The 15,922-nt window shown below is 44.3% G+C and overlaps 1 protein-coding gene across 6 annotated transcripts in view; it reads right to left on the reverse strand.

Moving 5' to 3' along the window:
• Positions 1 to 11,793: 11,793 nt before the first annotated feature.
• Positions 11,794 to 15,922, reverse strand: part of HIPK3 (homeodomain interacting protein kinase 3) — a 68,273-nt gene continuing 64,144 nt past the window's right edge. For all 6 annotated transcript variants that reach the window (XM_032111153.1, XM_032111152.1, XM_032111151.1 and 3 more), the window contains exon 16: positions 11,794 to 15,824. In XM_032111153.1, coding sequence (XP_031967044.1) covers positions 15,345 to 15,824 — 480 coding nt within the window. In that variant the 3' untranslated portion in view covers positions 11,794 to 15,344. The remainder of the gene's footprint in view (positions 15,825 to 15,922) is intronic.

Consider the following 15,922-nt stretch of genomic DNA (forward strand, 5'->3'; position numbering starts at 1 on the left):
ATGTGCTCAGAAGCAACCCCAGCTGGTCAACAACATTTTTGTACATGGATACTCGTGAAATTCCTTTTGAAAATGACTCAATAATTTCATATTAATTATGTGACAGGAGCTCATAATCTTTTTATAGGTGTTTCAATAGCCTAAAGAAAGGTACACATAGAAAATAATGGTTTTTTTAATAGCAGGAGAGACACAAAGAACACTTCATAAACCATCTCATCAACACTCCCACTTATTTATTTAGCAAGAGATCACTGCCTGTGAACAATTTAGAAGTCAAGCTCTAGTACTCCAATAAAGTCAAACGTTTGTTTTTAAACAGCAACACATTTTAGATACCAAACCTTGCACAGAGAAATATATTCATATATTCAGGAGGCTGCAGCTTTGAAAACATCCCTGTAGTACCCAGTGTGAGAGCTCTTGTCTGTTTATAGACTGACAGCCAACAGTGGACAGGATTTTTTTCAAATCTACTTTTACGAGTATCTAAGTCAGCCACTACACTCAGTGAAAGAAACAAAATAATCAAAAAAAAACCAACAAAACCAACCAACAAAAACAAAAAAACCCCACAACAACAACAACAACAAAAAAAAACCTCACACAGCAGGGTTTGAGACTTTCAGAATTGGAGAGCACCAGGAAACTCAGACAAATCCATCAGAGAATGCTGGACAGCTACAAGAATCAAGCCTGCAGCAGTCTTAAAAACATTCAGCCAAGACCAGAAGGTCAGAGAAGTACTTTTAAAGTTACAGTACCATGGAAGGCCAGACCTAATAAAATAACTAAAACCAAAAGCATCAGTATTAAGAATTTTTGAAACCTACCCCTAAAAATTTCAGCTTCAAGACCTCCCATCAAAGACAGTGACAGAAAACTCTCTGGATTAGCCATGACCCCTATAAAAAACCAATTTTTCACCACTGCCACATTCATCTGCCAAAGCTACTTATTAGATTAAAGGAAAACTACACAAAGGAAGAACTCATCAAGTCTGTAATGGTTTCTTTTAAATCAGTTTTTCAGAACTTGAGTGACAAAGAACATCACGTAAGCTAAATTATTTTTATTATTTTCAAAACAAAGAACAACTACCTGGTAAAAAACTTCTTCTGCAGATAAACTTCCATATTTCAACTCTTTTCTTACCATTTTTACATTGGTTGCCAAAATATTTTGCTGGTGTCAGTTATTTCATTGTTTAATAAATACCACAGAAAACTAATATATCTTTGTTTCCCATTCCTTTGGAATCTGTTTTTTTGGACATTTTCATTTCCATGCATTTAAATGCTTAGCCTTTTTCTTGTCTTAGTAACACCTAAAAATCAGTCTCTTAGCCTTGTGAATGACACACATTTATGTAACAATCTTGTGTTAGCCTTGCTAGTAACAATACCAGGTTTAATTTACAAAATCCACACCTCTCAAACGCGGGGCACCGATTTGTTTGAAGACTTTTTACATGTTTTCAGCAGAAGACACTGCAGTGAGATCATCACATCACCAAGGAGCAGAGTGGTGCAGGATAGTTCTGCTGCTGTTTTATTACCTGGGATACAGATGGATTGCAGTTTATACTGGCTCCCTCCAGAAAGGTTTCATCACCACCCCCCTGCAGCAGCGCTGAGGAAAGCGCACCCCAGTAGGTATCTCATGTACAAAGGCTTTCCTAGAGAGCAACCAAAATCACTGCAGTCGACACAGAGGCTTTCTAGCCATAACAAGGAAAATGCAGACACATTAGGGTGATTCAGGAGGAATTTCTAAAGAGCTACAGCTGCTCCCCTGCTGACGCACCAAACCTGATGACAATACCTGAAAATTGGAGGCCCAGACTTACACTATGTGTTTACAGTCTTACATAGATTTTGCTGTAATTTCTCCCACGTGTTCTTCCCATGCAAAGTCAGTAGGAATCAGCTGGAGCATTTCCCTAAAAAGGCTGCTAACAGGTGTTAAAATGACAGACAAGGTGGTGTAGATAGTTTCATGTCTACAGCAATGCATGGTGGAGAAAACCTGGGAATGGGCACTGTCTTATTTGTCTAGGTTTTTATTGTTTTCATCTTTGAATGTTCTTTCATTTTCCTTCTTTCTTCCTGCTCCTAGAAGACAGAAAGGTATTTCCTCTGGTTTAACCTCCAGATCAAGTAGAAATATGTGTGTTACATTTTGCTATGCATGCTGTATATACCTCTTAAAAGTAATCATTATTTAAATATTATATATTATTCACATTAATTATATATTATGTACTAATACATTACATAATAATATATAACAACATGTAGAGCATAATTAATATATATTCTAGATTGCTATATTCATATTATATATATATATATGTTTTTATTAAAATATTGATAAAATAATAATTTCACCCAAATGGGACGCACAGTACTTATATCTTCAGACTTTCCATTTTCCACAACAACCCCTCTTTTATAAAAGAGAGTAGCCAAACCAAGTTACTCAAATCTGTTGTTGAGAGCCCCTTAAAAGCACTATCTCTGTTTGAAGATGCCCTTTTGGACACCTATTGGCATAATTTTCAGACTTTAGGAACATTACCAGTCTTTTCTCTTGTGACAACAATTATGAGATGCAGATGTTCCCTTTACACCCTTCTGCACACATGTAGGACTTCCACCAAAATGTCAGCTCAAAGACTGGGCTTTGCTCTTAATTGCTTCTTCTTCATTTCCAGACCTTTTGCCACAGACCTTTTCCAATCCAGAATTATTGAAAGTTATGTTGAAGGAGGCAGAAGGGGAGACCCCTGTGGGTTCTCAAAACTGTGCCAAGAATGCTCCAACTACTTCAGCAGCAAACTGCTCTGTGTGAGGTGTACATAGGCATCCCATATCCTGAACTTCTAATTAAATACCCTCACTGGGAGTGGTTTTCTGTGTGCTTCTTGAGCTGAGAAATGCCCTGTCCAAATTCCCTCAGTGCTATCCCACCTTGCTGGTAGGAAGGCAGCCATGGCCCTCAGGAGTAGCAGAAAAAGGCAGCTCAGTTCAGGAAGTGCAGTAGTTCCTTCACTGGACTCAGCAGAAGGAAGTGAGAACAGTAAATAACCACCAAAATGCTCATTTCTTTTTTAATGAAATGTTGACATGTTTGGACATTGAAGCCTAAATTTGTATGCAAATATTACCAGTATTTACTGCAGCAGAAACATGACTAAGGAAATACCATAAACAGAAAATTACTCACAGTCCCCTTCCTCTCATTCACTGGCCTCACCTCAAGCAAGTGTGAAAGATTTCAAAATAACAGCACAGTGAAGACTAGGACAATACACTACTGGGTGAGTGAACATGTCAGAAAATAAGATTTAGAAGTTATTTTACCATAGGCCTTAAGCAGCCAGTCAGCATTCCCTACAGGCAAAACATGGATACCCCTCAACCTACCTGAGCTACTTGCTTGTCTTAATCTACAGAGAACAGCTTCATCGGAATGGTTTCAGTATATATGAATTTAAAGTATTCTCTATCTGTAGGGATACTAAAACCAGATTATTTACTGTCACCTAATTATTTATTATCAGCTCAGATCCAGGAATGCAGTGGAAGAAGGTAACTCATGACTGGAGGATCTATGCCAAGCATATCCATCAAAACCTCAAATCCTGCCAAAGAAGCACCTTTTTGTGTGCTCCTGGTAGCCCATTCTTTCAGCCCTGGCTGTAGACCCCTGTTTTGTTTTGACTAAAATGAGATAGAACTTGAACTTTGCACTGTTCTTTCACAGGATACCTGAGATGTCTGCAAGCATCTGTCGGGATGATCAGAACACTGAAAGAGCAACATGACCAATCTGAAACTATTGATCTTCCAGAATGCTGCATTGGTAATTCTGGAGAGCGACCACAGGAGGTGGAGGGTGCCTTTTTCCATGTCCTCACCACTTTCCATAATGCAGAGATGGATCTAGGGAAGGACTCGTGCCCCATATGTTCACAGCCCTCACCTCTGCAACAGCTCCTCTGGCAGCGAGAACACCAACCCGTACACTTCCAGATGTGCCAATTCTGGTGCTTTTTGGGGGAGTTTCAGGAGCTGAGAGGCAGTGAGTCAGTGCTCAGGTAGCTGCCATGCATTGGGAGCCGGTCTGTGGGAGGTGATGCTGGCAATTTAGCAGCTGGCACGGAGCGCTCTCCGAGTTGTTCAATCAAAGCTCCAGCTGCGAGAAGCAGCCACCGCGCTGGAGGTCTCCTTATTGTTTGTGAAATCGCTGTTAATTAAGGTGAGATCTCACTGTGCTGGTGTGTAGCAAACACAGAGAGAAATGGACCTTTCCCTGACAAGTTTATCATTCAAACAGGCTACACAAGCAAGCATAAAGGATGATTCAAAATGTGAAAAGTGTATTTTATTGTTTCTGAAAACTTTATTTCCGTGGGCTCCCCACTGCACTCCCTCTGATTAGCTGATTAATCTCATGAGCAACACAACCGTGAGCAACGTGCCTTTTCCTCTGTTTCACTCAAACAATAGTGACATAGGTGTTGACCGGCTGCGAGATGCTCCACCACCACCAGATCAGCTTTCAACAGCTGCCTTTCAAAACTGTGTCTCTCCTTCTCCCAGGGAAAATGGTTGCCCATGGTTCATAGCTCTGTCATAAGCGAGTTCTACCTGGTTGGAGCATAGTAGGACTCGACCCAAACCTTCACATTCCCTCATTTGATTTCTGGTGCTTTACTTTTTTCTTTCTTGACAGATATATTCAGTTTGACTCAATTTTTGCACTGGCCATTCTGTAATCCTGATTATGGTGGGCAATGTAATTTTGTTTTCAACCTGAATACAAGCAGTGGTTCTGGGGGTGACATACTGTGGAAATTAATTATTAACTGTGCATGCCACTAGGCAATATGGCATGTACCCAGCTAAAGAAGCATAAAATACTTGTAAAACTACTAATAAAGCTTCTTAGCTGGTGTTTGAAACCTAATCACTCTGTAGTCCTTGGTGAAACTCTCCAAAGGCACTGACCAGCACTGAGGTCTGGCTCTGAGTCCCTAACACAGAGTTAACCAATCTCTCTGCTTCCAACAGCTGGAAACCCAATGCTCATCCTGCCAGGATCTCTTTTCAAGGAGATCATTGCCCTTTGTGTTGAATTCTTGTTGAGGTCTAAGGAAATATAGTTGATCCCAGGGATCAGGAAAATTTTGAGTTGTCTTCTGAAGCAGTAGCACCGGAGTAAAACAGGTTTTTCCCTCCATGCTCCTGGTTCCCTGCTTTGTCTTCACACACTGTAATGCCATGTGTTGCACACAAACCCAAAAGACGAGTGGAGCATTCAGCCGTGAGTGTGTGCATCTGTACAGATATAATTTACCCAGAGAGGCAAATATTCCCCAGAGCAGGAAGCTGTAGTAAAAATGGTGCATGACAAGCGCTGTTCTTAGTGTTTACTGCATCCTGTATCACCACTTGGATTCCATGGCAGTAGCTCTGCTCTATAAATCGTACACATTCCTGTAGTAACCACCAAAATCAGTAAAAGCACATTTGCTTAAAAGAAATCTAGGCCTACATGTAGACTGCTCTATATTAACGTTCTTAGACACAAATTATGTTCTTCATTGAAAATCTGCCTCTACCACATGTTTTGCTCCTGACTTCAATGGGAAGCAGCATTGCATGAGCTCTATCCCTCTGGAAGGCAGAGCTTTTAAGGTTAATTGACATCCAATTTATGCACCTCAGCAATCATATCTAGTGATCAGTACTGCACAGGAGTAGTAAAGTTTTATTTGCAATTTCAGCAGTAAAGCTCAAAGCTATCAAGTACAACAAATTATGTTTAGTATCTTAATGTAACTACCCAATAATCTAAAATTCCCAGGCAAAGTCTATCAATGACACTATTTTCCACTGTGGGCTGTGATTACGTACTTTGGCTTGGCACTGTTGTGGCTTCTCACCTCTTTTTCTCTTTTCCAAGCTGTTGGCTATGAGACACGTTCAAATACGTTTTTTAACTCTATTGGATTTCTTCACTTACAAATGAGACCATGGCTGTGCCACACAGACATGCAGATCACAAAGGAAGAAACAGAATATTAACACTTTTCATTCTACTCTTGAATCTCATCCTGGAGCATGATGAGGTGTCTTGTTGCATTGTCAGGAATACCTCAGCTTTAGCAAATGAGCTCTGAGAGCCTGGCTACCCCCAAGTGAAGGCACACATTTCATAACTTAGGTGTGGTGCAAGAGTTCTTGTGAAATCCAGACCAACTTGACAAGATAAGGTAAAAAATTAGCCATTCCTCTGATCATGGGTCAATTTGTGCTATAGAGGTAAATCAGACTGTGGTATTTACATGCTCAGCACACGTAATGCAGTAAGAGGCATTATATTCCACCAACCTGCAACCTGCAAATGAGAAATCTTATTATGTTATGGCTGTAAAACTGACATCAATTGTATACATTTATTGAAAATATGTGTTAACAGCTTCGAAACATGGACTCAGGTCCCTACTCCTTTCTTAAATCCATGAATCATCCAGGAATAATCTGGCCCTATATCAATTTTAGCCTCTTTTAGCATAGCCTCAGAATTATATTTGGCATCTCTAACTGGCACATACAATAACTGCCAGCAACAGTAACCATTTCTGCATTGAGGTCACCGAGTATATCCACTGCTGTAAGAAGTCTGGAGAGCACAGGACACTGCCCGACTCAAAAAGTCGAGACAAACAGGAAAAATCTAACCCAGAAATTGTCGGAGCTTCCAGCTGCATTTGAGATGTAGCGCTCAGATCTCAGCAGAGCTTGCCCTCTCCTAACCCCTCCTTATCTTCCCCTCCTCCCCACCACACACACACAGAATCACTAGAACTGATCCTCTGGTTTAACAAAAGCCTCTGCCCGTCCCTTTCTCTGTAAGAAACAAGACCTAATCCGACTATCCCGTCCCATAGGAAAAGCTGTTATTTGTGCGCCAGCCAGGGAGCCCAGGGGTGATGGCAGCGCTGCTTGTCTCGGGGCGAGGCAGCAAACCCGAGCATCCCCAGTCCACACAGGAGCCTCTGTTCCGCGAGCAGTAAAAAAGGATGCGGCAGACAAAGAGAAGCGCCTGGCTGCTCCCCGCTCCCGGCGGTGCCGGGCACCGGGCACGCTTCGCGTTTTCGGAGCGTCCCTCCGGGAGCGCGGCTCGGGCAGGCGGGGAGCCGGTGCCACTGCAGCAGGTGAGGCTGCTCCGCGCAGGGCAGCCCGAGCGCCCCGCGGAGCCCCGCGGGCAGGGCGGTGACGGCCCCGCGCTCCGCCCGCGCCCCCCGCCCGCGCTGCTGCTTACCCGGCTCGGCCCGGGCGCTCGGCAGGACGGCGACGATGACCGCGAGCAGCAGGACGGCCGCGGCCGGGCCCGCTCCGCCGCCCGCGGGCCGGGCGCTGCGCGGGGGCGCGGGGCCGGGCGCTGCCTCGGGGCGCGCCCCGCTCCGCCCGCCCGCCGCCCGCCGCCACATCCCCGCGCCTCGCTCAGCGGGCAGCGCTGCCCATCGCCGGCCGGGCTCCAGAGCGGCGGCTCCGCAGGCAGGCGGCGGCGGAGGGGGCGGAGCGGGGGCCCCGCATGCCGCCCGCGGCTCTGCCCGCACCGCGGGGCGCGGGGCCGGGGCTCCTCAGCGGCGGCGCGGCCCCTCGGGCTCCGGCGCGGCGAGCGCCGCGGAACGGAGCTTCACCCACAAAGGGCTCCCGGCGCCGCCAGTCCCGGCCCCGCTCCCCGCCCTCAGAGCGCGGGGAGGCGGGAGCGGGGGCGGCGCTGCCGGGGCCGCGGGGACCCCTCCGCCGCCCCTCGCGCTCCGCCGGGGCCGTGGCAGGAGCGGGGAGCGGCTGCGGGGGCGGCGGGGCTCGGCCCCCGCCCGCCGTGCCCGCCGGGGCAGGTGCAGCGCGACAGCGGCTCTCGGGCATCTGTCACCTCCCTCATTGTTTGAAGCAATTGTGCCCGGCACTGCCTTTGCGTGCACACGGAGGTGCACCCTCTCGCAGCGGTGCTGCGACCTGGCGAGGCTAAAAGTCCCTCTCCGCTCACTGTGGGAACCGTTCACTGCCAGCTGATGTCCCCGACCTGGGAGTCGCCGGGCCAGGACATCTCCAAAGATGTCCCTCGTTATCCCAGGCACCAGCCAGCGCCTCCTCTCGGCAGAGCAGCCCAAGCCCTGCCACAGCGCCGATCACCACTGGCAGCATTTCTGCAAGTGCAGAAGCAGCTCTGGGAATAAAGGAGCTCGAGTGTACCGCAGCAGGTGACCAAACTGGCAGGTACGTCCTCAGCCACCCACTGTGCAAACACAGGAGAGGTCTTCTCTGGTCGCCCCTCTCCTGTGCTCACTCCATCACTCCCTCCCCGGCTGGGTAGGGCTCAGACCTCCAGACTCAAAGGCAAGCGCCAAGACAGAGGTTCCTCTCTGTTTTGCTTTAAGGTACACCGGGAGATTAACACGAAGCCCATGAAATCTGTTATGGACAGCAGAGGGGTGAGCCCCAGCTGCTGCCTCAGTCACAGTCACAGCCAACACTAGGGCAGTTCATTTAGTGTTTTCTCCAAGTCCTATTTGCAGCAGAGGCAGCGTGAATTCTTTATTCTGATATCACCTCTTTCCTGGAATTGCTTCCATGAATTCTTCTCATTCCCAGATCATACCTGTGGGCAACAGGCAGTGATGATGGGAGGAGGAGCAATGCAAAGGTGGGTTTGGGGTACAACACGCTCCAGGACCCCGAGAGCTGATCCTGAAAGGCTGCAGCATTGCTTGCATGAAGGAAAGCTGCCCCAGACACCCAGCAATTCTGCTCTGCTGGAAGTTGTGTTGCTGAGAAATTCTTAGTAGTCAGGTTTGAGGTGGAGCAACCTCAGCATGGGCCAGCCACAGCTTGACACCCTGGTACCCAGCCACTCGCAGCATCTCCACAGCCGTGACAACCCATAATTACATATTTATCTGACTGGTTCAGCACACTCCCAGTGTCACCAACACAATTATGCTGTCCCATTTCTGCCGTTTTACTTTTCCCCCAAATCACCAATTCGTTCCGTGCAAAATTAGCTTCCCCTTGATGACTGCGAGCGATTATCCAGAGCAAAGATGGCAGTTTATGATTATTATAGTGAAATGGAGCTTGCTCATCCCTCGGCTTAATCCAGGGACAGCACGTTTAGTGCGGGGCCCTCTGCTGGCACCTTCAGTGAGCCCTGCACAAACCTCATATTATCATTTTCATATTTTTTTTAGGTTTTGTCATAACTCGGCTTTGCAATAGAGCCATCAAAAAGCTATTTTTGGCAGCACTTTTTCTCAGTCTAGCTCTTAAGCATTAAGCATAGTTTTCTCTTAATTTTCCATTACACAATGTGTTTGTGTATGTATTATATATAAAACACAAGTAGCAGATTGAGTTGTTATTTCAAAGGATTTTAAAAATGTGTATTTTCCAGAACGACGAATGGATCTTTTACAGCTAATGAAAAGTCACTGGGGTTTTAACTGCAGTTAGCTACTTCCTAAACTTAACTTTTCTAATCCTGTTTAGTTGGGGTTTTTTTCCAGATCCAAAATCGCCTTGCTTGCAGCAGACCTACTGCAAACATTCAGAGTCTTGCTTCTTTTTATGAGGGAACCCATAAGATGAGGATCTCATCCAAGGATGAAAAGTGCCTGTGGCCAGGCAGTGACTTCTCCATGAAGCTGGTGGCAGGCCAGGGCCTCTCTTTGCAAGAGAACAGTTGGGATTTTTCATTGTGATAAACATCTCACTCCCCAAATACAATGACAGAATGGAGTCCAGCCTCCAGGCACCTCTGCCAAAAGAGTGTAGATGCTCCTAACCTGCTATTTCAGGGTCTGAGGAGAAGAATCCATTCAAATGTGTATTTCAGTCCCTCAGCATAAAGCTTTATCGTTCTAACAAAGAATACTCAGTGCTGTTCCCCAGGACAAGGGCAGGTAGAACTATCTGAAGCTGCTTAGAGCACAAACCCACCCCTCCTGAGAGGGAAAATGCAACTTCCTTCCTCCAGGTGAAAGGCAGGAAGATATAATTAACATTAATCACCGTCAAACCTTATCCACGAGTTAAAAAGCCTTCCTGCACAGCAGGACGTCACGTCAGCCATTTCAGTCACAGTGTGGGAAGAGGCAGGAGGGGCTACAGCCTTCCTCTGGTGTTCCCAGAGCTCGGCACTGCTCCAGACACCACCTGCTGAACATTACAGGCCTATAAGGAAGCTACAGCTCTCTAGTGGGGAGCAGCACTATTCACAACCCTCCCAAACTTCCACTCATGCTGCCTCGGTCCATTACAGGAGCTGAACTCACAGCATCCATGAGCTGCAGTGATGGATGTGACTCCACCATGATCACAAGGACTGCTCTGTGACTTGTACCAAACAATAGCTTCTCCGTTGCCTCCCAGAGACTGATCATCTCAGCAGCTGAAAACCAAGGCTAATTCATTGAGAAAACACAGCATCACCCTGAACCCCTTTGTCCCACTGCAGATCTGTGGCACGTGACAACCCCATTGACTCTGGAAACTCTTCCTTGAATGAATCTGCCATCTTAACTGCAGTACAAACCTGTCCTTTGCATTTAGTGACAGGGAAAGTACCAAATTTTAAACCAGTGTTAGTCATCCTAAAGACAGTTAAAGAGGAAGATGACTTATACATAATTGCCTGTCCTGGTCCACTCCTTCCACAGGATGGGAAAAAACATAAGGGGACAGTTGGACATCATTACTAGTAGAAAGCAAGAACAGAAAGGACTTCACAGGCAGAGTATTCCCTCTGAAAGTCTCAGGCTGCTTTTCCTTGTTAGATGTTGTCAGAAATGAGAGTGTGAAATACACCATGCCAGTGGTCCTACTTGCCATGGGAAAAGTGGGATTTAGATACCTACATGCGTTTCAAAGTCGACAATACACGAGGCTAACTGTAAAGAAGGGAAAGGAAGCAGCTTTCAAAGCAACAGGTGTCCACAGAATTCGGACAGAGGTGTTTACACATCACCTGAGGCACAGAGCTGCAGGAAAAGCTTTGCAGACAGTGACCAACTTGCACTGAAGAGTGAGTGCTGTGACAGATCGGCATCAGCAGCACCTTGTATTTAGCAAATTAAAGCTTTCTGACAATTCTGAAATATTTTGGTATCAAAAACATACTGCACTGTCATTTCAGTCTTTTACATTTCATTTCTGACTGCCCTTAAATGCAATGGTAGGCACAGAAACCATCCCCCCCCACAAGCACACGTGTGCGCCCAACCACCCCTTCATGCAGCTTCCAAACCACCAGATTTCAGCAAGCACTGCAACCCCATGGCAGAGTGAGCACATTTGGCTGAAAACAGCACTGCCAAATGTGCCTTCCATGGATGTCTGGTCCATATCAGCTGGCCATCTGGAGCCACTGACCATGTGGGGCCATCTGTGGCAGCAGGAGCACCTTCCTGCTGACTGGGCAGCAGTTGCCACCGGCTTGGCACAAACCTCAGCAGCAGCGAGGTGTCTGCTGGTACTTGGGCCAGATAACCTTCCTCTACAGTTGTAAAACTGGGACATCCAGAACAAAGAACCTTCAAGGTGTGGCTGCACTAAAGACAGCCCCTCAAGACCCTCTGAAGCAAGCCTTGAAAGCTAATACAATTTTAAATTTCAGAAAGAGGCATAGTCAAATGATTACATCAAAATTTTAGAGCCCTCTCAATTTTCATAATCTTTGCCTTCATGTAACACAGCAAAAAACAAAAGCCACCAGAAGTCGTCTGCTGCAATATATATTTTAATTCAAAGTGAATCTTGACAGTAATACACCATAAATTCTTATTTTGACACTCACCAAAATAGTCACCTGGAAAACCCGCTTTTTGTGACAAAGTACAGAAGGCTTGGTCACATTTAAATCACTGAGAACTAGAAAGAAATACTATCGCAAACTGTAAGAGACATTACATCCATAAAAAATTTTCCCAGTCCTCATATTGTAATATTGCACAGTGCAATTGCTACATGGCGAACTAGTGTAGCAGAGAAATCCAAAGCAAAAAAAAGCCACAAGTCTACAAATTGTTAAACAGTAACAGTTCAACCTCATTAATCAAGTCTCTATCACTGGGTGTTCCTAGAACAAGTCTTCCTACAGCTTGCAGTGTGATTTAACTTTTACTTAACACAAACCACGTTAATTAGCAGTAAAAACAGAAGATCTAAAAATTAAAACCAAAAAAAAAAAAAAAAAAAAAAGAGTTAATACAGTAGCATATTTGACCAATAAAACACCCTGAAGTTAAAAACCGAACACAAGAAATTCATATAAAACCTTGCAAATTAAAGTAATATGTAGATATGCAATTCTGTAGTCATGCAGTGTTTTATTTAAAAAAGGCATTAAAACGGTATCATGTAAAAATGCTTCTCAGAGGATGACTTTTTTCACAGAAAAGGCCCTCGCCCTGAAAGCTTTTATTTCTGCAGATGGGCCCCAGACACTTGCAGTGACAAGAGTCCGTTCTCTCAGAGTATATTGCAGGAGGAGGGGGGAAGGTCACCTGGTGTATTGAATTTAAGCTGTGGCAGGATCCCAAATATTTCATTCTTTGAAATGCAGACATTTCTAAGATTACAATACATAGAAAGAGCAGCAGATCTAATTTGGGGCGCATTTACAGCAACCTTTTCCTGCATGCAGCAGGATACTGTGGTGATATACAGAGAACCGTGTCAATTTAACAAGCACATCAGCTCCAAACCTTAAGCACAGTAAAAAGAAAGTACAGAAAATACATCAGACACATGATGATCCCCGTGGCCCCAGGAAAAAAAAAATGCAGTATTTTTTTGTTGTTGTTGTTACCACGATACAAAATCGATGTGCTCCGCTTGCATTGGTGGTTCCTGGTGTGTCCATTGCCTGCAATGGAGTGAGCACCAAAAAAAAGGGCGCTTCCCAACATGAGGGAGTGAACAGAAAACTGCCTGCTGGACCACACAGCACAAGTTTGAAGTGGTAAAAGTGGACATCCAATTTGACTCCCTATGTTTAGGCTTTACATGTGTTGGTAAGATTTCAAATTCATCAGGATACTCCCAGTTGCTAATGTATACTTTATATACACACACACTCGTACAAAATGCATAGAGTTGATTACTAAAAACATTGAAACTTTTGGGAAAAGTTAGGTTTCTTAATTTTCAGTATGATTAAAAATGTACTGCTGGTATTTTCTTTTTTTTTATGATCTAATACTGTTGTATTCTAGTTATTACTTAAAAAATAAATCAAATGTAGGCACATTTATTTCATTCAGACATTCATTAAATAAAACACTGCTTGTGTTAGTGGAGTAAAGAAAAAGATTACCAGTTATTAGCTTATTGACAGAGTTAAACTCAAATGCTTTGCACTCTTATTCCAGTCAACATTGCAAGGATTGTATTCCAGATTTTGTTTTAAAAAAAGTTAAGTCAAGCCTGCAAGATGCAGCTTCTTAAGTGTCTACACAATGCCAATATGAAAACATAAAAAAATTAAGTTACATTAATACATCCACTTATATGCAGTGATGAGCTCAAAGTTAATGGAGATAAAATACTGATGCAAATAACACACCCCAAAAAAACATATGCAATCATCTTCCATCATTTACAGTATAGTAGTTACGACACTTCAAACATGAAAACAAAATAGAAATCTAAAAAAAAAAAAACCAAACCCAAAACCCAGCTTCTATTTCATGTAATTAGACTTGTACAGAAATTAGAAGGCTAAGAAAGAACTAGTTATCACCTAATTTCACAGCTATCTGAAGTGGCAATCATTATATAGCAGCTTATCTATGATACATTCAAGATAAATGATACAATTTATTACTTGCCCATAAGCTAAAACACAGCCTCAGCTTAACACCTTCCGTAAATCCCATCTCTACACTACAGTATACTTGAGGTCTATGAAAAAGTAGCTACCTTTTATAGGAAATGGATGATTAAGTCTTTGGTGCTGCAAAAGCAACTTCATTTGAACAAAACAAAAAACAAAAAGACACGCTTCCTAAGGGAAAAAAAAAATTAATGCAAAAAGCATGTAATTTACGTCCCTGACGGAATGTATTAAATACGCAAACACCCACAACAGGCGAAAACAAATACTATCATGTAAAAAGACTAAAATCTCTCCCATGCATAAATGAAAGATTGCACACAAAGAACTCACATCTTTTTCAAGCTTCAATAGTAAATATTCTGCTACTAGTTATTAAATACTGCATGGTTTGCTCAAGCTAAGATGAAACCCCATCATGGATCAATGAGCACTTGGCTTCTCCTTTCATTAGCTAGTCAGTCATGCCTACTTCACCTCTAAACATTTTATTATATCCAATTAGACAAACACTTTTAAAATAAACTACTTAGGTTGTATTGCAGTTCCATTTACCAGTATGAAATACTGTCTTGTGTGTCACTACTCAATAGCTACTGAATCAACTTTCCTTAAGCACTACTAAAGTCCTGTCTTGAAGCTAGATCATTCTGGGGGGAAAAAAAAGACAGCAAAATTCAGCTATGGCAAAATGTGCTGCCTTCTCAATAAGGAAAATACACCCAATACTAAAATCATACCACACAAAACCCAAAATGAGCATTACGCTATCAAAAAATCAGCAGATCTGAACTTTTAAGTGCTGCAGTCCTCAACATTTATATATAAGTAATAACATTAACAACCTCAAATATTTAAGGCACTATGTGTGGGAACAGTTTACAATGCAGCTGAGATTATTAGGACAACAACATTTAAGAGCAATGTTTAGGCCTTTTCTTTGCCCATGCAAAAGACACATGCAATGTGAAGAACAACAGCTCAACTCTTAGGTAAGTGACTCAACATTTAAACACCAAGATACGCAATACAAACAAGTTACTTCTACACTGTACTGCTGACACATGTGCATCTGTTGCTCTAGTTCTGTACACTGAATGGCTTCCCAAATGTAGACGTGTCTTGCACTAGTTAGAAGGCAATTTTATAAAAAATAGCAGGAGCAAAACCAGATTTCTGCTCCCATAAGTCACCTGTCTAAAGTTACTATATAAGAAGATAACATGACCAAAGACAAGTTATACCAAATGTGCAAAACACATTAAAAGTGAGTTTTTTTAAAGCTCAGAGTTGTTTAAATTGCACCCAAGTCTACATGATTCAAAAAAATAATTTTCCTGTTGTGCCATGGCTAATATTTAATAAATACCATGTTTCTTCTCAAACCAAACTTCTGTATCATCGAGCTTCCTCAATATACTGTGTCTGAGTCCTCACATGAATGGGTACTGGCTGAGTTTTGTCGGACTCAGTGGAAATCCCGTGTAAGCAGCAGGCGACGCCGCGATGTACGAATGGGGCGGGAAAATGGGTTTGTACTGAGTCTGGTGGATGGTGGGGGAAGGCAGGAGGCGGGGGTTAATGCCGACTGGAACTTGGTGCACGATCCCACTGGGGTGAGTCAGGTTGTAGGTCGGGTGCTGTAACAAAGGTCTTGAGGTACAGGGCGAGGCGAGGAGGTGGGCGACGGGCGCGGCGGTGCTGAGCGGCGCCGACGCCGCGTACGGGAGGATGGCGGGCTGCCCGCCCAGGTGGGAGCTCCCCGAGAGGTGCGCGTGCACCGGGCCGTGGCTGGGGCTGCCCTGGGGCAGGGAGAACGCGGGGCCAGCCACCGTGGCCGGGAGGAAAGCCTGCTGCCTCCGCGGAGCGTAGTTCCCGTTCCACTCCTGCGGCCCCGAGCCGAAGTGCTGAACCTGGCCACACACACAGAAACGGGCAGGGCTTAGTCATCCCGAGCACCAAGAGAGTGGGAAAAATGGAGTAATGCACTAAAACTAGTCAACTTAAAATT

The sequence above is a fragment of the Corvus moneduloides genome, chromosome 6 (assembly GCF_009650955.1).
Source record: "Corvus moneduloides isolate bCorMon1 chromosome 6, bCorMon1.pri, whole genome shotgun sequence".
In the NCBI taxonomy this organism is placed as follows: domain Eukaryota; kingdom Metazoa; phylum Chordata; class Aves; order Passeriformes; family Corvidae; genus Corvus; species Corvus moneduloides.